This window comes from Trematomus bernacchii, unplaced genomic scaffold, assembly GCF_902827165.1.
Source record: "Trematomus bernacchii unplaced genomic scaffold, fTreBer1.1, whole genome shotgun sequence".
Taxonomy (NCBI): domain Eukaryota; kingdom Metazoa; phylum Chordata; class Actinopteri; order Perciformes; family Nototheniidae; genus Trematomus; species Trematomus bernacchii.
Window position 1 is genome coordinate 4,643 of NW_022988032.1, and position 25,477 is coordinate 30,119.

Genomic DNA, 25,477 nt, shown 5'->3' on the forward strand with positions numbered 1-25,477 from the left:
CTAGTCAGAGCGGAGCACGACTCCTGACTTTTCCTTGTGTTTTTTATATATCTGTTGTAATTTATTGTCTTTTATTGTGATTATAGAAATGTGTTTTTATGTGATCGTAGTTATTACATGTACAGCACTTTGGCCCGACCAAAAATCGCTTTTAAATGTGCTTTATAAATAAACCTTGATTTGATTTGATTTGATTTCAATATAATTGAGGTGCTTGCAAAATATATTTTTCTATGCTCAAAATGTTTCATTGCGTGCTCAGGATAGAGGCACAAAAATAACGCCACAATATGACAGTGTTTTGTGAGATGACGTAGAGTCAACACAAAGACCCAGATCCGTGCCATTCAACACGAAGGAAGTGAAGATGTTAAATTCATGTCACCTGCGTATTCGTGCAGCGTGAAACATTTCAACTTGAGTGTAAAGTTAGTGACGCTCTGTTACAAAAACCTGTCAGTGTTGAGATGGTGCTCCTGTGGTCTCTGACGGTCTGAGGGGAACCAGAGAGGAGAACAGAGCTCTACAGCAGCTCATATTCAATCAGGGTTATTCATGTTCCTGTATAAACCAGAGACTGTCTGTGGTGCTAACAATATACTCACTGCTGTACTTATGACTTCATGAAGTTACTCTGAGTGAGGATGGAGCAGCTAATGTTAGCCTAGCTTTAATCAAACCGGTCTCATTCTATGCTCATTGTGTTGGAGACAGACCTGACAAAGCATTAACTCAGGCTTTTTACAAATCAGTTTCATTCTGTTGTTATTTAGGCATCCTTTCCATATGTTTATTGCTATTAATTCACAGCAGATTCTATGCAAGTTGTGTTTATAGTGTACCAGGTTCATACAGCTGTGTGTAGATACAGGGAACATGTGCTCCTCTGGGTCATGAATCCAGACAGGATGCTCTCTGGTTTTATGATCATGTGAATTGAAAGCTATCTACCTGATCACAAGGGTATATTATATAGACCTTTTTTTAAATATCAAACTAGAATTTGCCCCCTTGTTGTACCTTTGGTGAGAATCAGCTCCTCTAAAGTAAAGTGCTATAAAGGATGTGTTCATCTCCACAGAGGGAAGAGGAAGAGTGGTGTTCCTGTGGAGGAGCAGCTGTCCAGCTGTGCTCTGTGTCAGGACGTCCTGAAGGATCCAGTCTCTACCAGCTGTGGACACTGGTTCTGCAGACAGTGCATCACCTCATACTGGGAGCAGAGACCTCCATCAGGAGACCCCTCCTGTCCCCAGTGTGGAAAAAGACCCAGAACCAGAGCTGGCCTGCAGACAGCCAGTCAGACCAGCTCTGTACGAGGTAAGAGGCCGAAGCGTCTTATTCCTCTTCCTGGTTCATTTGTTTGTTTTATTAGGTATTCTGTTGAAGAGCATAGACATTAATGCTCAATGCGAGCACATTTTATCTTCACTCCACTGGCTGCCCGTTCATTCGAGGATTCATTTTCAAACTCTTTGATTGACTTTTAAAGCCCTCAATGGCCTGGCCTACCTCTCTGAGCTGTTGCACAGCTACACGCCCACTCACACTCTCAGGTCAGCTGATCAGTTGCTCCTGAGGGTGCCAAAAACTAAGTCAAAGCGCAGAGGGGACCGTGCTTTCTCTGCTGCCGCCCCTAAACTGTGGAACGACCTGCCCTTGCTAATCAGACAGGCTCCCACACTGTCTGTTTTTTTAAAACCCACCTCTTCTCCTTAGCATTCGGAACCAAGTAGATTGTTGCTTTTATTTTATTTTATTTTATGGCTGTTTTTAATATTATTTTTCTAATTGTTACGTTTATTCTGGTTTGTTTTGTGTTCGTACCTTTTATGTGATTTTATACTTATTGTATGTTTTGTGAGCTGAGCTGTGTGATTCTATATTTTATGTATCTCTCTGTACAGCACTTTGTTCTGGAGGTTTTAAGTGCTTTATAAATAAAGTTGGATTGGATTGAATTTAAATGTTTATAAAACATTTAAACTCATTCTGTTTTTATTAGTTTTATTGTTAGATTCTCAAAAGCATTTTTCTCATTCTCTCATGTTTCCTTCTCTTCCAGCAGATAGTGGTCTGCAGGAGGTTTTAGATGAACATAGGCTCAGTCTGAGGAGGAGATGTGAACGTGTGACTGAAGGAACTGATCAAAGTGAAACCCTCCTCAACAGGATCTTCACTGAGCTCTACATCACACAAGGCCAGAGTGAAGAGGTTAATACCCAACATGAGGTGAGGCAGCTGGAGACAGCTTCCAAGAAAGAGACCCTCCATGAAACTCCAATCAAGTGCCAGGACATCTTTAAAGCCTTACCTGACCAACAGACTCACATCAGAGCGGTCCTGACCAACGGAGTCGCTGGAGTTGGAAAAACCTTCTCAGTGCAGAAGTTCACTCTGGACTGGGCCGAGGGTTTGGAAAACCAAGATGTCAGTCTGGTGATCCCGCTCTCCTTCAGGGAGCTGAACCTGATCAAAGGTGAGCAGTACAGTCTTCTCAGGCTGCTCCATGTTTTCCATCCAACCTTACAGAAGGTCACAGCAGAGCAGCTGGCTGTCTGTAAAGTGCTGCTCATCTTTGACGGCCTGGATGAAAGCAGACTTTCTCTGGACTTCAGAAACAATGAGGTTGTGTCTGATGTCTCACAGCAGTCCTCAGTCAACGTGCTGCTGACAAACCTCATCAGGGGGAAGCTGTTTCCCTCGGCTCTCGTCTGGATAACTTCCAGACCTGCAGCGGCCAATCAGATCCCTCCTGAGTGTGTGGACAGGGTAACAGAAGTACGAGGCTTCACTGACGCCCAGAAGGAGGAGTACTTCAGGAGGAGATCGAGTGATGAAGAGCTGTCCAGCAGAATCATCTCTCACATCAAGAGCTCCAGGAGCCTCCACATCATGTGTCTGATCCCAGTCTTCTGCTGGATCACTGCTGCAGTTCTGGACCACATGTTGACTACAGACCAGAGAGGAGAGCTGCCCAAGACCCTCACTGACATGTACTCACACTTCCTGCTGGTCCAGACCAAGAGGAAGAAGCAGAAGTATGAAGAGGGACATGAGACGAGTCCACAGCAGCTGACGGAGGCTGACAGGGAGGTTCTTCTGAAGCTGGGGAGGCTGGCGTTTGAACATCTGGAGAAAGGAGACATCATGTTCTACCAAGAAGACCTGCAGCGCTGTGGTCTTGGTGTCACCGAGGCCTTGGTGCACTCAGGAGTTTGTACAGAGATCTTCAAAAGAGAGAGCGTGATCTTCAAGAAAACAGTCTACTGCTTTGTACATCTGAGCATTCAGGAGTTTCTGGCTGCAGTCTACATGTTGCACTGTTACACCAACAGAGACACAGAGGTACTGAAGGACTTCCTGCAGGGAGACTGGCCCTATGAGAACAGTAAAAACAGTGATCAGGATTACCCATCCCTGGATGTCTTTCTAAAGGGAGCCATGAAGAAATCCCTCCAAAGTGAAAATGGCCACCTGGACCTGTTTGTCCGCTTTCTCCACGGCCTCTCTCTGGAGTCCAACCAGAGACTGTTAGGAGGCCTGCTGGGTCGCACAGACAACAGACCAGAAACCATCCAGAGAGCCATCAGAGGCCAGCTGGGTCGCACAGACAACAGACCAGAAATCATCCAGAGAGCCATCAACAACCTGAAGGAGATGAGAAGTGATAAAATCTCTCCTGACAGGAGCATCAACATCTTCCACTGTCTGACAGAGATGAAGGACCACTCAGTACATCAGGAGATCACAGAGTTCCTGAAGTCAGAGAACAGATCAAAGGAGAGACTCTCTGAGATCCACTGCTCTGCTCTGGCCGACATGCTGCAGATGTCAGAGGAGGTTCTGGATGAGTTGGACCTGCATAAGTACAACACATCATATGAGGGACGACTGAGACTGATTCCAGCTGTGAGGAACTGCAGAAAGGCTGAGTAAGTCCAGATGTGATTAACTTTATAAACTAATGTTAATCAGGAGTTTAATTATTCAAATAAACACTATAACATTTCTGCTGTTTAAATACTGAGAGAGCAAAATAAAACCAACACTGTTCTTCTATTTATTTATAATAATAGTTCAACTGAACCGTGTCTCTCTTCATATTGAGTGATGGAGGTGACATGTCAAACACATGAAGGACTTTAGAGGTTCCTCAGCATGTGATCACACCACACAGCAGGACTTACAGTTATCAGTTATTATTACTTTCTAGTAGTTTCTTTATCATTAAACACACACGATTTGATCACAATGTGTTAGAGTTTAAAATAAGATCTATATCATATCCCACCAATAACAGAGTTATGTCTTAATGCTCATATAGTGAGAACATCTGATGGTATTCAGTTTAAAATATTGAAACTTTATTGGTTTGTTAATTGTGTTTGCGTGCGCAATACATTTCCAGATGCTCAGAGAAGACAAAACATCCATCATTCACATCTAAATATTAATTAACATTTGAATATGTACATCTCTAATATTGTGATTTATTTAATTTCTGTTTCTTTGGTAACAGTCAGTGACAGCAGGAGCACAGACATGTGATCAGATCACACTGACAACACATTACACTCTATTATCATATATTATTATATATAAAATGGACTAACAGCAAATCTCAATCAGAACATATGTCAAATGTTTTTTTCATCAAATGCTTGAGGTCATTATGTTTCCTCTTTTTTTAACACATGTTGTAATATATGTGTTATTATAGACTTACTAACTGTGGACTCTCAGAGGCTCACTGTGAAGTCGTGGCCTCAGCTCTGAAGTCTGACCCCTCGCATCTGAGAGATCTGGACCTGAGTGAGAACAGACAGATGAAGGATTCAGGAGTGGAGCTGCTGAGTTCTGGACTAAAGAGTCCAAACTGCAGACTGGAGACTCTCAGGTCAGTTCACTGACTGAACTTCATCTGTTTGTATTTATCATTTTCTGAATTTGAACAAATACATTTAAATTATTTTTTCCATTTTTGCTAATGACTGCATATTGATCAGAATAACAAACAGGGTTCCCGCGGGGTCTTAAAAAGTCTTACATTTGATAATCAGATTTTAAGGCCTTAAAAAGTCTTAAATTTGATTAAAAAAAATAAGAAAGGTCTTAAATATGATTTAGAAGGTCTTAAAAATGATGGGATTTGAAAGGTACTTCTGTGTTGCGATCGCATCTAAATATGTTTTGGGGGAAATGTCCGGGCTGCAAAGTAACCAGTACGGTAAGAGCCTTTCAGTTCCCCCCAACAATTTGTATTGAAATTTTATGAAAATTTGTTTCCCCCGGCCCCTTATCGGAGAACATCCAGCTAGTAACCTAGCAACAAAGCTTCAGCTAGCGGCAGTCAGGAACTAAGGTATCTTCGAATCTACTTACAAATAAATATGGGGAAGTGTAAGTTTAACCATATTTGGTTGTAAAACATCGAATGTAGTGCTTGGTTGAAACCAGTGGAGGGGAACGTGTTTGAAGCCCGCTGCAAGTCATTGTAAGTCATTTTCCTTCATACTTTCTTGCCGTGAAATAGGTTTTAAATTCTGTTCAAAGTGGTCTTAAAAAGTCTTACATTTGAGTTGGTGAAAGCTGCAGGAACCCTGAACAGAGAGAAGGTGAATGTGTGAGGGAGGGTGTTTGAGCTTCCTCACTCTGTGCTCCATGAGTCAGTGGAGATGCTGTCAGTACTGATGAGCTGTGAGGGAGATGAAGGAGTTGTTAAACATCTGATCAAAGTTAAAGTTCCAGATTATCAGTGGATTGTTTCTGCATCATCTCTGACATTAACCTGTTAAGCCCAAATCCGCCTTCTACCATCTCAGAAACATTGCCAGACTCCGTCCCTCACTCTTTGACTCAGTGGCAGAAACACTCATACACGCCTTCATCACATCCCGTCTGGACTACTGCAATGGAGTCCTGTCCGGGGTTCCCAGCAAAGCCCTGGCCAGGCTCCAATATGTCCAGAACTCTGCCGCCAGGCTTCTCACCCGCACCAAGCCATGGCAACACATCACCCCCGCCCTCATCCACCTTCACTGGTCAAGTCCCGGATTCACTATAAAACACTCCTCCTCACGTATAAGTCCCTCCATACCCTCGCCCCCCAGTACTTAACAGACCTACATCCCTACACCCCCTCTCGGAGTCTGCGGTCCTCCGACACGGGCCTGCTCTCCATCCCCCGCTCTCGCCTTCGTACTGTGGGTGACAGGGCGTTCAGTGTTGCGGCCCCCACCCTCTGGAATGCACTTCCTCCTGAGATCCGGAATGCTGCCTCACTGGACATCTTCAAATCCTCACTAGAAACACACCTGTTCACCGTGGCCTTCGGACCCTAGCCCTTTCCTGGTCCCCCGGCTTCCTTTATTTTATTTTATTTTGTTCTTGTTTTGTTCGCTCCTCATTGTCTGTTTTGTTTTGTCTGTCCACCATGTACAGCGACCTTGGGTCCCGTGAAAGGCGCTTTATAAATTCCATTTATTATTATTATTATTATTAGAGCTAGACTGTAGCTTCACTCTAATGCAAAACTGCATGCGCAAAGCCCACACCTTTTTGTTTTCACAATGAGTGTGTGTGGGGGACTCCCCCTTCGATTCTATTGGCTCTAACGGTCAGAAAGAGGTGTCAACCATCAAAATCGACCAATGGGTTCCAGAGATATGAAAAAACAACAATTTCCACCCAAATGACCTCAGAGGTGGGGTGGTTTTGGCTAAATCTCTCTAAAAAGGTCAAATGTCACTTGTTTTGCATCAATCTTGATACAGGGTACTTATTATATGTTGTACTTTGGATTCCTAAAGCTTTTAGTCTACTAACCCATCATCCAAGGGTAGTTTTCACTATAAGTAAAAAAGAATTTTTGGACGGACACTATAATTTACAGTTTTTTACTATGTAAAATCTGAATTTTCTTTAAAATAAAAAACATCTATATTGATTCTGACTTTTCTACATCCAACTCACAGCTTTATCATTACTTTGAGAAAAAAGATTATTAATTTAACCCTTTTAGAAGGGAAGATATGGTCATTTGTTCTGGAAATGTCATTTTCGAGCCTGAGACCAGAAAAACAGGCTCAAGGCTTAACAGGTTAAAGGGGACCTATCATGCAAAAGTCACTCTCTGATGTCTTTTCTACATCACCATGTGTCCCCAGTGTGTCAGGAGACTCACAAAGTGATGTCTTCTCTACATCACCATGTGTCCCCAGTGTGTCAGGAGACTCACAAAGTGATGTCTTCTCTACATCACCATGTGTCCCCGGTGTGTCCCCGGTGTGTCAGGAGACTCTCAAAGTATCAGGAAATAAACCCCTCTCTCTTTTCCTCCGTACCCACATCTCTAAAAACGGGGGAACAACGGAGCTGATCCAGATTTGCTGCGTCATGACGACATTACTAAAATGTGGGCGGGCTTTACACCCACGGGCCAATCAAAAAGGTTGCTGTCAGAAACAATGAGACGTGTTCTGGAAGTAATATGGTCTGTGTTTCCATTAGCATGCTAACACTCAGAGCTAACCTGTGCTGGAGAGAGTATGTGTGAAGAAGCAGGAAATCAAAAGGAAGTCACCTTGTGGTAAACCTGAGAGAGAGAAAGAGTTTGAGCTCCATACTGTTTCAGAGAGAATCCTTGATGTGGTTTGGAACATGATATGGAGTTTCATCACGGCAGCATTTAGCTGAGTTTCTGCTGCTAGGATTCTGATCAGGCATTAGCTCCCCCTCCTCTTTTTTTATTTTTCAAGCTAAGGACCCGAACCTGCTCTTCTCTAACAGCTGGAACAGAGGGATATGAGGGATTTCTAAAATGTATTATCTATTTGGTATTTTGAGCAAAACACATCATAGACATGTTTTTTATGTATTTTTATATATCTGAGACCCATAATATAATAAAGATAGCATGATAGGAGACCTTTAATACCTATTTAACTCTGAGCAGAAAAAGGTTCCCCACCCCTGTTCTACATAATTAACTTAACATTAACATTCTTTTATTCATACTTTCATTTGTAGCTACTAAAGTAAGAACTGCAGAGATAAATGTTGTCTGATTCTTAAAGGAACTGTAATAGATGTTAGTTGTAAAAAGTAAATCTATGACTTCTGGTGAGGCACGAGGCTGATGGCAGCAAGATACTGAGCGCTGAACAAAATCCCCCCTTTTTTCATATTTATTGCAACTCATAGACAGTAATAACACACATTTGAGTTAAGATATGTCTTCAGCAAAGAAGGATAAGGCTCCGACAAAAAAACAAGAATCTAACAGACAACAGCAAGCTAGCGATTCACCCGCCGATATAGCTATGCTAATCAAGCAAGCTATCGCAGATGAGATGGAAACTCTGCAGGGAACAGTAGCAGACATGCTAAAGGGTGCGATTGAGAAGGCTCTCAATCCTATAGAGAAGCACTTGGTCGAAAACGGCAACATCCTCCGGTCATTAAAAGAACAAGCTGATGGAGAGATACACAATATCAATTGAAAGTGAGCTCAAAACAAAGCAATCAGAACTTAACGATCTATTAAGACACAGGGCAGAATATATGATCCATATAACCAAACACAAGTATTATGCAGAAGGCAGCAGACCAAGCCACCTTTTGGCATTAACTTTAAAACAACAAGAGGCTAAAAGGACCATACCAGCAATCAGATGTTATAAACGCGGAACAGTATCTTCTACAGAGGAGATAAATGAAACATTTAAAAATTAATTTAAATAACTGTATTCAAGTAGCTCAGTTCCTTCTGACGAAGACTTCGCCAAATTTTTTAGCGGGTTAGGCCTCCCTACATTATCATTAGATGACACCAAAACACTGGAGTCACCTATCACGCTGGAGGAGCTATATAAAGCTGTCAAAGCTACAAATAAGGGCCGTACGCCGGGTATAGATGGCATACCTGTGGAACTCTATTCAACATTTTGGGATATAATTGGACCGGTATGGTTAGAAACACTTAATTATGCTACCAATAAGGGCATGTTCCACAAAGACTTAAATACGGCTCTGATAACGGTTATACCCAAACCTGGAAAGGACCCCTTTGAATGTTCTAACTATCGCCCAATATCACTGATAAATGCTGACCTCAACATTTTTTCCAAGGTCTTAGCTATTAGACTTGAGACGGTGGTTGGGAAATTAATAAGCCCTGATCAAACAGGCTTTATTAAAGGGCGGCTCGCATCTGATAATATCCGCAGACTCCTGCACATTCTTGGCGCAACACATACAATTCCACCTGCCTGTGGCCTTTTGTTTTTAGATGCTGAAAAGGCGTTTGATCGCCTGGAATGGCCATATCTATGGAGGGTTCTGAAATAATTTAAATTTGGAGATACATTTATAAACATGATTCAAACATTGTATGCGAATCCTACAGCTCGAGTATGTGTGGGAGGAAGCTTCTCCGACTTATTTGACATAAAACGGGGTACAAGGCAAGGAGACCCTCTGTCTCCTTTAATTTTCAATTTATCCATCGAACCACTGGCACAATTCATTAGGAATTGCCCTCAGATTTCCCCCATCACAATAGGTGGAACGTCACATTCTATATCACTATATGCGGACGATACATTAGTCTGTATGGCAGATGTTCAGCGAACCCTCCCCTGTGTCTTAGAAGTAGTGGAGCAGTTTGGGCAGCTTTCGGGATACAAGATTATCCTATCAAAATCAACACTGATGCTTCTTAACATAGGCCAAAGTGAGGTGTCCCTCCCACCCCAAATCAATGTTTCAAATGAGGTCCTCTATTTAGGTGTTAAGGTTAGTACTTCCTTATCATCTATAGCTAAAACAAATTACTCTTTAGTTTTGAAGAAAATAGAAGAAGATATTACAAGATGGAAACACCTTCCAGCATCAGTCCCAGCCCGTTTATCGGTTGTTAAAATGAACATATTACCCCGCATACATTTCGTAAGCTCAATGGTCCCTCTAGCACCTCCAACAGGATACTGGCAAAAACTAGATTATTTACTACGATGCTATGGGGTGGGTGGGTGGGATGTAAGAAAGAGGGATGGGATTGAATTAATCCAAAATGTTGTGCAACCTGAATTGTCTTCTGTACTGTGTTGTAAATTGAAGATGTTGCAATAAAAAATGTATGATAAAAAAAAAAAGTAAATATATGTTTTTAATATTTTGTAAACAATAACGTCTGAATAATATTAGTTTTACAGGATAAAGTTTACTTTCTGAAGAAGACATATTTTTTTGTTCCCATTCATTTAAATGTTGAGTAACATCTGATTATAAACAGATTTGTATCCTCATCATGTTTTCTTTATTCAGACTGAGGGACTGCAGTTTGTCAGAGATCAGCTGTTCTGCTCTGGCCTCAGCTCTGAAGTCCAACATCCATCTGAGAGTTCTGGACCTGAGTGAGAACGCTCTGAAGGATTCAGATGTGAAGCTGCTGAGAGATCTTCTGGAGAGTCCAGACTGCAGACTGGAGACCCTCAGGTCAGTAAGGGGTCTCTGCTGGTTCAGCAGTATTGTATGAAACACAGGGAGGTGTTTCTCTCTCTGGGGAAACAGATCAGTGATGTTACCCACTGACTGCAGGCTCTCTCATTCTTCCATCAACTACAGAAGGCCAGCTGAACCTGCAAAGCCACACTTTAGTAATCAACTCTCTAACAGACGGGGTTTTACAGAAGAGTGGGAAAGGTGGTCTGTTCTTATGGGATGTTTTTAGTTTCTAGACCAGGGGTGTCCTAAGAATTCTGAAAGTATAATGAAATATGAACCACAAATGAAACTTGTGCTTGTCTTATATTGTACTTCTTAAATATATATGTACACATATATTACTCAGTAGTATTCATGTGTTAATAATCCCACTTTTAAAATAAATTCAGTCATTAAAGCTGAAAACATGTTCTAACAAATCTAACTTAATAAGAAAAAAGCCCAATAACTTATTTTTATAACAAGCGTGAAATAGACCTTCATATTTCCTGTGATTATAATCAATCTGAAGATCCTGCTTTAAGGAATGAGCTGCTGACAGAATAAAGTGAACCCTCTGGAGAGCTGGGAGCTGTTGTTTCTTAAAGGGGACCTATCATGCAAAATGCACTTTTTTACGTCTTTTATACATAAATATGTGTCCCCGGTGCGTCGGGGAACTCACGCAGCGTCAGAAAATAAAACCCTCTCTCTTTTCCTCCGTACCCAAATCTTTTAAAAACGGGGGCACAACGAGCGGATACAGATTTGCTGCCGATATGAAGTAATTTCGGATGGTGGACCCACAGAAAGTTGCTGTCAGAAACAATGCCTGACGTGTTTTGGACATAATCTCGTCTTTGTTTACATTAGCAAGCCTCGCTAACACTCAGAGCTAACCTGTACTGGAGAGCACATGTGTTTAAAAAGCAGGAAATATAAAAAAGAACTCACCTTGTGATAAACCTGCAAGAGAAAAAGCATTTGAGCTCCATACTGTTTCAGAAATAATCCTTGATGTGGTTTAGAACAGGATGGCGTTTTATCACAGCAGAATTGAACTTTATCTCCGGTAGAATTCTGATCAGGCATTAGCTCCCCCTCCTCTTTTTTCAAGCTAAGGACCCGAACCTGCTCTTCTCTAACAGCTGGAACTGAGGGATATGAGGGATTTCTGAAATGCATGATCTGTTTGGTATTTTGAGCAAAACACATCATAGAGATGTTTTTATATATTGTTATATATCTGAGACCCAGAATATATGCCTAAAGATAGCAGATAGGAGACCTTTGAAACCCTGTTTGACTCTGAACAGATTATTAAACCTGGAGTTATTTCAAACAGGAACTTTGTTTTCTAAACTTACATCATGTTTTCTTTATTCAGACTGTGGAGCTGCAGTTTGTCAGAGATCAGCTGTTCTGCTCTGATCTCTGCTCTGAAGTCCAACATCCATCTGAGAGTTCTGGACCTGGGTTTCAACGCTCTGAAGGATTCAGATGTGAAGCTGCTGAGAGATCTTCTGGAGAGTCCAGACTGCAGACTGGAGACCCTCAGGTCAGTTCACTGACTCTCTGTTACTGCTGGAGATCTCATGTTTCATTAGATATTCATCCTGATTCTTCTACATCATTAACTTACATCCATTCAGTTGTAAATGTTGTTTTATTCATACTTTCATATTTACGTACTAAAGTAAGAACTGCAGAGATAAATGTTGTCTGATTCTTGAAGGAACTGGAATAGTTGTTAAAAGTAAATCCATGTTTTTAATATTTAGTAAACGATAAAGTCTGAATAAAGTTCATCTGAAGTAATATTAGTTTTACAGGATAAAGTTGACTTTCTGAAGAAGACATATGTTTTTGTTCCCATTCATTTCAATGTTGAGTAACATCTGATTATAAACTGATTTGTATCGTCATCATGTTTTCTTTATTCAGTCTGAGGAGCTGCAGTTTGTCAGAGATCAGCTGTTCTGCTCTGGCCTCAGCTCTGAAGTCCAACATCCATCTGAGACATCTCAACCTGAGTGAGAACGCTCTGAAGGATTCAGATGTGAAGCCGCTGAGAGATCTTCTGGAGAGTCCAGACTGCAGACTGGAGACCCTCTGGTCAGTAAGGGGTCTCTGCTGGTTCAGCAGTATTGTATGAACCACAGGGAGGTGTTTCTCTCTCTGGGGAAACAGATCAGTGATGTTACCCACTGACTGCAGGCTCTTTCATTCTTCCATCAACTATAGAAGGCCAGCTGAACCTGCAAAGCCACACTTTAGTAATCAAATCTCTAACAGACGGGGTTTTACAGAAGAGTGGGAAAGGTGGTCTGTTCTTATGGGATGTTTTTAGTTTCTAGACCAGGGGTGTCCAAAGAATTCTGAAAGTATAATGAAATATGAACCACAAATGAAACTTGTGCTTGTCTTATATTGTACTTCTTAAATATATATGTACACATATATTACTCAGTAGTATTCATGTGTTCATAATCCCACTTTTAAAATAAATTCACTCATTAAAGCTGAAAACATGTTCTAACAAATCTAACTTGATAAGAAAAAAGCCCAATAACTTATTTTTATAACAAGCGTGAAATAGACCTTCATATTTCCTGTGATTATAATCAATCTGAAGATCCTGCTTTAAGGAATGAGCTGCTGACAGAATAAAGTGAACCCTCTGGAGAGCTGGGAGCTGTTTGTTTCTTAAAGGGGACCTATCATGCAAAATGCACTTTTTTACGTCTTTTATACATCATGTGTCCCCGGTGCGTCGGGGAACTCACGCAGCGTCAGAAAATAAAAGCCTCTCTCTTTTCCTCCGTACCCAAATCTTTTAAAAACAGGGGCACAACGAGCGGATACAGATTTGCTGCCGATATGAAGTAATTTCGGATGGTGGACCCACAGAAAGTTGTTGTCAGAAACAATGCCTGACGTGTTTTGGACATAATCTCATCTTTGTTTACATTAGCAAGCCTCGCTAACACTCAGAGCTAACCTGTACTGTAGAGCACATGTGTTTAAAAAGCAGGAAATATAAAAAAGAACTCACCTTGTGATAAACCTGCAAGAGAAAAAGTATTTGAGCTCCATACTATTTCAGAAATAATCCTTGATGTGGTTTAGAACAGGATGGCGTTTTATCACAGCAGAATTTAAATGTATCTCCAGTAGAATTCTGATCAGGCATTAGCTCCCCCTCCTCTTTTTTCAAGCTAAGGACCCGAACCTGCTCTTCTCTAACAGCTGGAACAGAGGGAAATGAGGGATTTCTAAAAGGCATGATCTGTTTGGTATTTTGAGCAAAACACATCAGAGATGTTTTTATATATTGTTATAAATCTGAGACCCAGAATATATGCCTAAAGATAGCAGATAGGAGACCTTTGAAACCCTGTTTGACTCTGAACAGATTATTAAACCTGGAGTTATTTCAAACAGGAACTTTGCTTTCTAAACTTACATCATGTTCTCTTTATTCAGTCTGTATTTCTGCAGTTTGTCAGAGATCAGCTGTTCTGCTCTGATCTCAGCTCTGAAGTCCAACATCCATCTGAGAGTTCTTGACCTGGGTGGGAACAATCTGAAGGATTCAGGAGTGGAGCTGCTGAGAGATCTTCTGGAGAGACCAGACTGCAGACTGGAGACCCTCAGGTCAGTTCACTGACTCTCTGTTACTGCTGGAGATCTCATGTTTCATTAGATATTCATCCTGATTCTTCTACATCATTAACTTGCATCCATTCAGTTGTAAATGTTGTTTTATTCATACTTTCATATTTACGTACTAAAGTAAGAACTGCAGAGATAAATGTTGAGTGATTCTTGAAGGAACTGGAATAGATGTTAGTTGTTCAAAGTAAATCCATGTTTTTAATATTTAGTAAACGATAACGTCTGAATAAAGGTCATCTGAAGTAATATTAGTTTTACAGGATAAAGTTGACTTTCTGAAGAAGACATATTTTTGTTCCCATTCATTTCAATGTTGAGTAACATCTGATTATAAACTGATTTGTATCCCCATCATGTTTTCTTTATTCAGACTGAGGAGCTGCAGGTTGTCAGAGATCAGCTGTTCTGCTCTGATCTCAGCTCTGAAGTCCAACATCCATCTGAGACATCTCAACCTGAGTGAGAACGCTCTGAAGGATTCAGATGTGAAGCTGTTGAGAGATCTTGTGGAGAGTCCAGACTGCAGACTGGAGACCCTCAGGTCAGTAAGGGGTCTCTGCTGGTTCAGCAGTATTGTATGAAACACAGGGAGGTGTTATATCTCTCACAGGCTCCGCCCTCTACTGGACTCTATGGGTACTACCTTATCATGCAAGCATTCACCTACTGAAATTTCTATAGACGTAGCCGGCCCCGGGGCGGGCCTACCTGAATGCGTGCACATCTCACTTCCCTATAAAAGGAGGCCTCGCCTCCTGACCACCATCCTTTACTCTTCAGCGAGCGGAGGTGGTAACCTAGCACTGAGTCCGAGACGTACAAGTGGGAGAAAGGAAGTAGAGAAAGAGAGAGATATTGTGAAAATGGAGCCACTCCTGGAGCATCGTAGTTGCCCGTCGTGTCTTGGACTGATTGCGGGAGCAGACCCGCATCGTCAGTGTTTCCAGTGCCTGGGACAGGATCATGCTGAGCAGGGAGCAGGCCAGACACCGGCCTGTGTTTCCTGCTGTTCGATCCCGATGCTAAACCGCCGGCATCGTGCGGAGCACTTCTCGAGGAAGTTCGGCCCGCAGGTGCGCGGAGAGGAAGAGGATGTGGACCTCGAGGTGGTGGACATGGACGACCTGGAGGACGTGCCGTCTGAATTCGTCCTTCCGAGGGACCGAGTGTTCGACTTCGCGGAGGAGGATGACGACATCTCCTTGTCCGACACCCCCGGGTCCGACAGCCAGGAGGGCCCAGCACTCAGGTCTGCGCGACTGGACTTCCCAGCGGTGATGACCCAGGCAGCGGAGCGTGTAGGCTTACCGCTCCCCCCACCGCTGCCACCGAGGCTTGTAAGCCGCCTTAGGCAGGGGTTTTACGGCCCGGTGTTTCCGGCGCAGCCGGCTTTCGCCTCGCCCCCGTTGCCAGACATCTGGCAGTGTGTGGAGGCGACATGGCGGCGTCCATTGAGGACGAAGGCCGCCATAGCATCCATGTCGGGCATTATCAGGGTGCAGGGCCGATCAGACACGGTGTGTTCTGGCGTGCCCCCCCTCGACGAGAGCCTGGCGGCCCATCTGTTGCCACGATCAGCTGGTTGGGCGGAGGGGAAGAAACCTCTGCCCCCGCTGCCGCGGGACCGGGAAGCCTTGGAATATTTGGATAAAATGTTCAGGCTCGGTTCACAGATGGCGGCTGCGGCTAATAATCTGGGTGTGTTGGGCGTCTCCTTGATTACTCCTCGAGCAGACGCCCCCGCTCTCCCGTCTCAGGACGGGGATGATTATCCGGACCGCTGCATAGGTCAGATGAATAATCTGATCCATGGAGTGGCCACCGCAGCCGGGCGGGTGATGTCCTTAGCCACAGTGGCGTCTCGTCATGTGTGGCTGGGACTCACCGCGCTGCCCAAAAAGGACCGAGCAGATCTCCTTGGAGCCCCCGTTTCCCGTTTCCCCGTCTGGAGGAAGAGAGGCTGCAGCTTAGCCACATGTTGCCGCTAGCTTCTCCCCAGGTGTCACAGCGTCCTCCGCGGGCGGCGGAGCGCAGTGCAACGGTGAGACGGAGGGAGAGACGCCGGTACGAGGGTCCCGTGCCGGTAGCACCCTCCGCTTCTTCAACCAACCCCGTGGGGCCAGCGTACCGGCACTCACGGGGGCGGGCTGCCCGGCCACGGCAGTCTCAGCAACAGCAGAGAACTGCCGGGTGGGGAGCTCCGCCAAAACGCAGCTGACTGGCGGAGGGAGGAAGTGTCTCAACGGGTCTCTCCACCCAGGACGCTAGGGTGAATCCCACCTCCTCCCTGTTCAATGCCCAGGTCCCTTTTATTAGGAAAACTAATAAAGAAAAAGGTGATCTGTATCCAAGTCTGAGTGTCATGTGTTTTCACAATCCTGCACTCACACACATTGTTGACTGTACATATTCCCCACTCGCTACCCCGGTTATTTCTCCTGTAAAGGAGATAGCTAGTGGGCATGCGCAGATGAGAGAGATAAACCGCAGGAAGTGCTATAGTAGCGCTATGCGGGTGCAGGGGCTTGCTAGTCGGCGCATTATGGTTAGGGAACACACTACGCCTAGAATAAAGGCTCCAATTAATACAGTTTACCGTAGTGGTAAGAGCTGCATTATGGCGGAGCTCGCGCTCTCTCAGGAGCCCATGGTGTGTTCAGGGACCTCAGGTGAACACATTACGTCAACAAAAACTCCGGTTAATGCTGGTTACCATGGTAATGAGAACAGCGTTAGGGTGGAGCGCGCGCTCACACAAGAGCGCGCGACGGTGTGTTCAGGGACCTCAATAAAAAATCGGCCCTTTCTGTGTCGACCCTCCATGGGCAAATCTTCCTTTCACGGGGGATTTTGCGGCGGAACGGGTCACCAGAGAGTATCACAGCTTTATAGCTGCGGCCCCACAGCTAAGGGCTTGTCCATTAACTCAATATTATGGGGAATGGAAACTCAGCTGTGTACTGTCAGAGTGGATGGACAGGACGCTGAAACGGGGTTATTCACTCCAGTTTTGCAGCGTCCCACCTCCATTCAGAGGCATGCGAGAGGTAATTCTATCATCCCAAGAGGAGATGGGTTTCCTCTCAACAGAGATTCAGGCTTTGGTGCAGAAACAGGCAGTGTCTGTGGTGCATCCTCAGCAAAAGGAAAAGGGTTTTTATTCCATGTACTTCCTGGTTTTCAAGAAGACAGGGGAATTCAGACCTATTCTAGATTTGCGCAGCCTGAATCTTCACATTTGCCGCAGGAAATTTCGCATATTAACTATCAAACAGTTAATGGGGCTAGTGCAGCCGGGCGATTGGTTCACCACCATCGACCTGAAAGACGCATACTTTCATGTGGAGATTGTGCCAGAGCACAGGAAGTATCTGCGTTTTGCCTTTCAAGGGATAGCCTACGAGTACAACAGACTCCCGTTCGGCTATTCCCTATCCCCACGCACATTCAGCAAATGTGTGGCCACAGCGCTTCAACCGCTGCGCGCCCAGGGCATGAGAGTTTTCTTTTACATAGACGACCTCATAGTCATGGCTGGGTCCCGGGAACAGGCAATGTTTTGCACAGCACAATTGATCACACACCTAACCAAATTAGGCTTTGCGATCAATTGGGGAAAGAGCACCCCCATACCTCGCCAACAGGCGTTGTATTTGGGAGTGGTGCTCGATGCAGACGCGCTACGTGCCACCCTGTCAGAGAGCAGACGTGCGTCCCTTCTCCGGGCGGTTCACAGGCTGCGACAGGGGGCAACAGTGACAGCTTTAACTGTCATACAGACTCTGGGTCTCATGGCGGCTGCTCACGTTGTGGTCCCATTGGGGTTACTGCATATGCGCCGCCTGCAGAGGTGGTTTTCCAGTCTGCGTTTGGATCCCAAGAGGCACAAACGGCGGCTGGTGACCATCCCCCCCTCAGTGGAGGGCAACCTCCGGTTCTGGGGGTCTCCCGGGCACCTCCGGAGGGGGTCTCCACTGGGGCGGGTAACCTCCTACATCACAGTGTTCACGGACGCATCCAGAACAGGATGGGGAGGGACCTGCCTGAAGAGGGCTATAGGTGGGCGCTGGTCTCTAACAGAAACACGACACAGCAACCTCCTAGAGCTACGGGCGGTAGTGTTAGTCCTCCAGCATTTCATGCCCCTAATTCAAGGGAGACATGTATTGGTCAGGAGCGACAACAGCACCACAGTGGCTTATATCAACAGGCAGGGCGGAGTCCGCTCCGCCGCCTTGTTGGCCACAGCGGAGAGGCTGTGGTTATGGGCATCAGAGGTGGTATTATCTCTGAGAGCCCTCCATATTCCGGGACTGGAGAACAGGGGGGCCGACCTCATGTCGAGGGGCGGCCCCCTGCCAGGCGAATGGACGCTTCACCCGGAGGTGGTGAAGCAGATCTGGGCCCAGTTCGGGAGAGCAGAAGTGGACCTGTTCGCCAGCCGGCGCAACAGCCACTGTGCCCTGTGGTTTTCCATGGCCCTGAGCGACGACCCGCCCTTGGGGGTGGACGCGTTTGCACACGAGCCATGGCCAAAAAAGCTGCTATACGCCTTTCCACCGCTGCGTCTCATTCTCCCTCTCCTGGGGAGAGTGAGGCGAGAACGTCTGGCAGTCATTCTGGTGGCACCGGATCGCGTCGGGGCTCCGTGGTACTCAGAAATGACATAGATGAAGGTGGGCCAGCCCTGGGCGATTCCCCAGTTCTGGGGGGCGATGTCTCAAGAGGCAGGTGCAATCGGGGCGTTACCCACTCTGGGCCGTCCTCTTCAGGCTTGGCTCCTGAGAGGGACAGGCTGAGACAGGGTGGATTGTCTGACAGCGTTATTCAGTCTATCCAGGCAGCTAGAGCAGAATCCACCACAGCCTGTTACAGGCCGAAGTGGTTGAGATTCCAGCATTGGTGTGAGGAGTGGGGAATAGAGCCCCTATCTTGTGAGTTGGGCTCTATTTTATCCTTCTTACAGTTACTGGTGGACAGAGGGCTTGCTCATTCCACAGTGAAGGTGTATGCAGCAGCCATCTCGTCCTGTCATGAGGGATTCAACGGCAGGTCAGTCTTCTCTCATCCACTGATGTTGCGGTTTTTACAGGGGGTTAGGAGGCTGCGCCCGGTAGTGCACGCCTCCGCCCCACAGTGGGACCTGCCGCTGGTGCTCGAGGCTTTGGTCACGGGGCCATTTGAGCCTCTTGAGCTCTCCTCCCTGAAAGCACTGTCGTGGAAGACAGCGTTGCTACTTGCCTTAACGTCAGCCAAAAGAGTGTCCGAGTTAACCGCTCTGTCGGTGCACCCGAGCTGTTTGTTGATTCGGGGTGACCAGAGTGGGGCGACACTCAGACCGAACCCCTCCTTTGTGCCCAAGAGCCTAAGGAGTGAGTTCAGGTCGAGGGCTATTCAGTTGGGGGGTTTTAGTCTTCCACCCCATGGGGGGGCTAGAGAAGCTAAATTACACCTCCTCTGCCCGGTGAGCGAGTTAGCATATTATGTAGAGCGCACAGCTACCCTGAGACGCACTGAACAGCTGTTTGTGTGCTTCGGGGGCGGGGTGAATGGAAAAGCTCTGTCCAAGAAACGCCTGGCAGGCTGGCTTTGTGAAACCATTGCACACGCCTACAAGCAGGCAGGGAGAGCCTGTCCCATGGGGGTCCGTGCGCACTCCACACGAGCTGTGGCTGCATCAGCAGCCTTATTCAGCGGTGTGAGTGTGGAAGATATATGCACGGCGGCGTCTTGGTCAACGCCAGGCCCCTTCATAAAGTTTTATCTCTTGGATATGTCTGGCTCTTTCTCAACGTCTCTGCTTGCTGTGGCAACACAGGACTGGTGAGGAGGGGGGGGGGGCTGTGGATCAGTGGGCATCTGACCCCCTCCCCGGGCGTAAATGCGCTTACATTTCTCCGGACCCCTGGAGGGTCGCGGGGTGATGTAATGCGCTCTGGGCCCTTACAGGGCTGAAGGGCTCCCCTCGCCTGCCAGGGGGCAGGAGGGGGAGAGCCCTCCATATTATTGTCCCTACACACTCTGCACAGGGTCAGTGGCTGAGTGGGGGGACGTAGGGGGCACTTGCGTTCTCCCCGTGCTCTTTAGGGACTCAGGAGGGAGAGTGCATAGTGAACCCATACAGGGCTGCGGACTTTCCCTGTCTGCCTATGGGCAGACGTAGGGGAGTCCTCAGCACTATTTTTGAGCACACTTTTTTGCGAGGCAAGCGCGTCAGGGTGTGCTCTATCGGCCGCAGCCCGGACTTCTCCACGGTTACAACCGAGGGAGAGGTGAGTGAGGCGCAGTGGCTGCTAAAGCCGGTCAGGGACAGTGAGGTGGAACGGTGTGCTGGACGACAGTGCGTGCATACATCGAGGCTCCGCCCACTGTACCCATAGAGTCCAGTAGAGGGCGGAGCCTGTGAGAGATATAACGTCGGGTTACGTATTGTAACCCTTGTTATATAAACACAGGCGGAGCCCTCTACCTTGGGGGCACTGTCTGTCCTATACCGCTCGCTGAAGAGTGGTGTAGGATAGTGGTCAGGAGGCGAGGCCTCCTTTTATACGGAAGTGAGATGCGCACGCATTCAGGTAAGCCCGCCCCGGGGCCGGCTACGTCTATAGAAATCTCAGTAGGTGAATGCTTGCATGATAAGGTAGTACCCATAGAGTCCAGTAGAGGGCTCCGCCTGTGTTTATATAGCAAGGGTTACAATACGTAACCCGACGTTTCTCTCTCTGGGAAATCACAACAGATCAGTGATGTTACCCACTGACTTAGGGCTGGCCCTAGACATTTTGGTGCCCTAGGCGAGATTATGATTTGGTGCCCCCCCCCCCCCCCCCCCCCCCCCCCCCCGCCCCTCCAAGCAATACACAATAGAATATATAAAGAATAAATGTAAAATCTCTACAAAAGGTCTCCCTTGAAAAAGAGATCTCTGATCTCAATGGGACCAATCTGGTTAAATAAAGGTTTGAAATTAAATGAAAAGACCAATACACTACAAAAACTGAAACGTATTGACATGTTGGTTATATACATAAAGAAGGTTTCAAATGTATTCATTATTGTATGAACATGTTTTAATTGGCTGGGGGACGTCACTGGGGTATGCCCCCCCGGAAAGATTTTTTTTTAACATTTTAAAGTAAAATGCTTCAATCTGGTGCACTTTGAGCAGAATGACTAGAGACCTGATCTAGGGGGTACAACTCTAAACACCCATATGAAGAAGATCGGTTTGCATTTTAATAACCAAATAAGTATATGAACATAACCAATAACCTACCATAGCCAATAACAAATAAATGTAACGTATCTTATTTTACCTAGTTAACATTTATTTATTCATGCGTTTTTTTTTATATCTCCAGTTTTAAACAATATTTTTGGTTTACTGTCCTATAGTATGCATTGAAATGATTTCAAACCTGTTTTTATTTATCCTAATAATTATAAAGTTGTGCCTTGGAAATATTTGTTTACATAAATTGTGATCAAACCGTTTGAGACCCACTGAGATAACTTAGAGCAGGGGTATTCAAATACAAATCTTAAAGGTCCAAAGAAAAGTTTCAATAAGACAAAGGTCCGTTTATTACGGTCATTCAAACTTTTAAACAATTGCAACAAGATTCTTAACACGAGGTTGCAAAAACAAAAATAATCTGTATGCAGCAGTTTTCATTGTTATTGTGTCTGTGCTTGATCCCTCAGAGTCTCAGTGTAAGAGCTGCACAGTTATGAATAAAGGCAGCTGCACCCTCTTTCATTCAGCATTCCCATTATTGCTTTATAAATGTCTTGCCCCCTTGTGTGTCCACTGAGGTTCGTCAGGCCCAACACATCTTCAACAAACTCCCCCTTTGCCTCATCATAAAAACTCACAAACACCAGCAACTGAACATTGTCAGTGGTGTCAGTGGACTCATCCACAGCTAAGGAAATGCACTGTGCATTTTCTATTCCATCACAAAGCTGATTCATCAAATCACCAGCCAGTATTTATGTTCTTCTGGTTGCTGTGGAATCTGAGAGGGGGATTTGACCTGTTATTTCCTCTTTTTGTTTGCCTTCAAACATGGTCTCCATCTAATTATAATCAATCTGAAGATCCTGCTTTAAGGAATGAGCTGCTGACAGAATAAAGTGAACCCTCTGGAGAGCTGGGAGCTGTTTGTTTCTTAAAGCATCTTCAAGTAACAAGCATCCTTTACCTTCATGTGAGGTTTCTGACTTATAACTGAACTCATGAGGCAACATACCTCTAGAGAGCGGCCCAGACCTTTATATATTTCTCTGTATGTGGCCCTCGGTGAAAAAGGTTTGGACCCCCCTGTTCTAGACCAATGACTGGTTACTTCCTGTCATGCAGCTGAGAGCTGTGGCAGGCAGTCGTAGTGTTTGCAGGGAAGATATGATGGGATGTAAAGCATGAGGTCAGGACTCTGAAGCTGACTCAAAGAACTAACACTTATTTAAACTGGATCTAAAACTGTTGGATTGTGTTCATCTCTACAGGATCGGAGGATGGGATGATGAGCCGATCAGAGCCACGATCCAGAAGACCTGTGAGTACTGAAACCATATCCTCCATTCATCAAGATACTAAACTCTTGAATGGAGCATGACCTCAGAGGAAAACAACACTCTTCTTTCTCTCTTCATCATTCTGGCTGTTTCTCTGTGTTTTATCATCATCATCATTCTCTCTCTCTCCCTCCTTCTCCTCTCAGGTGACAGGAAGTGAAGACACACAGAAAGGTGAGAGGTCGTACCGTGTGAAGTTTATTTATTGAGGTTTCATCACTTAGTTAAAATGTAGTTATTGCTCAGTGTGTTTCTGGTGTTCCAGACAAATCTGCAAGCTCAGGTTTGATTTGTTCTCAGTTTATTCATCACGGGGCGAGTTTGAGACGTCCAGAGGAGCGTGGAGGCATTTTGGAAAATAAAGAAGAAGACTGCAGCTGATGAGAGACTTCCTGTTAGCTCTCCTCAATATGAAATGAACAAAAACAATCAATTTAAAGCTTTTCTTAAGTACAGCTCTCAGAGGAATGAACAAGCCCCGCCTCCAACGCTGTATCCAGTTCTTATTAAACATCCATGATGCACGCATACGGATGTTTAGCATCCAGACATTGATCACTAGCGTCAGTACAAATACATCCAGACATTGATCACTAGCGTCAGTACAAATACATCCAGATATTGATCACTAGCGTCAGTACAAATACATCCAGACATTGATCACTAGCGTCAGTACAAATACATCCACACATTGATCACTAGCGTCAGTACAAATACATCCACACATTGATCACTAGCGTCAGTACAAATACATCCAGACATTGATCACTAGCGTCAGTACAAATACATCCAGACATTGATCACTAGCGTCAGTACAAATACATCCACACATTGATCACTAGCGTCAGTACAAATACATCCACACATTGATCACTAGCGTCAGTACAAATACATCCACACATGGATCACTAGCGTCAGTACAAATACATCCACACATTGATCACTAGCGTCAGTACAAATACATCCACACATGGATCACTAGCGTCAGTACAAATACATCCAGACATTGATCACTAGCGTCAGTACAAATACATCCAGACATTGATCACTAGCGTCAGTACAAATACATCCAGACATTGATCACTAGCGTCAGTACAAATACATCCAGACATTGATCACTAGCGTCAGTACAAATACATCCAGACATTGATCACTAGCGTCAGTACAAATACATCCAGACATTGATCACTAGCGTCAGTACAAATACATCGTACTGTTTAGGGATATTTCACAGGATTATCACGAATCTAAAAGCTTGTCTTTGTGAGAAATTCAATTTATCGATCTGAAACTTTCTCTCCCTCTTCTTCTCATACTCTCCTTTAACTCCCTGCGCTCTACTCCGCAGCCAGAGTAGGGTGAAACGCGTTACTGTTATACATTCAGTAATCACACTATAGTTACTAACATTGCGCGAAACAATGACTAGATTCTCCCTTTGACAGACTAGACTAGTAGCTACTACATTATTCAGAAGTGTACAGTAACTTTGGATAATAACACGGCGGGTTCAATAAGCGGAGCCTCTCTCTCTCTCCTGACAGCCCGTCTGTGTCTCATGCAGCTCGCTGATCCAGTAATGAGTGACCCAACATGACAGTAAATAATAAACATTTATAACTAGTTTAGCTAGTTCCAGGGGTAGATAAGATCATACTTGCCAATCCTCACGATTTTGGCGGGAGACTCCCAATTTCACTGCCCTCTCCCGGTTTCCCCCCGGGGTCATATTTCTCCCGATTTCTGACAAAATCAGATTTACTCACGACTGTTTCCACTCTGACTTTAATACAGCTACACCATTGTTTGGTTTCCATGATGAGGTCCAGCCCCCACATATGCTCCATCAAGGATGGTGCTACAGGCCGCAACTACAATAAGCATGTTAATGTTATGGTAATCTAACAGCTCCGGCGATCATACTTGCCAAACTTGAGACCTCAGAAATCGGGAGCATTTCCAAAACCACAGCGGGGGGGGGGGTGCTAGTGGATCGCCGGAGCTGTATTAGATTAACATTAACATGCTTATTGTAGTTGCACTGCCTTGCGGCCTGTAGCACCATGCAGGAAAGGAGTGAGCAGAGGGTCGAGTTGTTGATTCTTGTTCTGTTTTCTGTGACTATCTTCCTCACCCTCTCAGACTTTGAGTTGCGCGCGCTGCTAAAGACGCGCTACCATGGAAACCAAACAATGGTGTAGCTGTATTAAAGTCAGAGTGGAAACAGTCGTGAGTAAATCTGATTTAGTCAGAAATCGGGAGAAATGCGGGAGAAATATGACCCCGGGAGGAAACCGGGAGAGGGCAATGAAATCAGGAGTCTCCCGCGAAAATCGGGAGGGTTGGCAAGTATGCCGGCGATCCCCCCCCCCCGCGATCCACTACCTGTGGAGTCTATTTTTATATAACATTAGAAAGACTGTTTCTTATTATTACATTATAAGCTTATTGTGCTCATTGTATGTGGCTGTGACTTTGGAATAAATAGACGCAATCACCAATCCCAAGGTTTCATGGATTGGAAAGGAAACGAAGGGAAAAGTCAGAGAAGAAAGTGTTTAGCTTGCAATATTGAAAGTAGCAAGGTGGAGTGCAGAGACTGAGAGAACACGAAGAGGTAGTCAGAACAGCACATCGCACCGGCCTTGACTTTGTATGGGAGCCGCGCTCCCCCGCAAAGCTAGGAAGCAACATTATGGTTTTCCACTATATCTGAAGAAACGTTAGAGAAAACAAA

General features: G+C 45.1%; 1 protein-coding gene across 1 annotated transcript; it reads left to right on the forward strand.

The window, feature by feature from the left end:
• Positions 1-1,253: 1,253 nt before the first annotated feature.
• LOC117472303 (protein NLRC3-like) lies at positions 1,254-24,481 on the forward strand (the record flags this gene model as incomplete). The annotated part of the gene is made up of 12 exons (XM_034117454.1): positions 1,254-1,310; positions 2,080-3,547; positions 3,593-3,932; positions 4,721-4,897; positions 10,327-10,497; positions 11,873-12,043; positions 12,430-12,600; positions 13,972-14,142; positions 14,534-14,704; positions 22,672-22,721; positions 22,887-22,914; positions 23,041-24,481. Coding segments are annotated over 11 exons (2,961 nt in total), but the record flags the coding sequence as incomplete, so codon positions are not given.
• Positions 24,482-25,477: the final 996 nt, after the last annotated feature.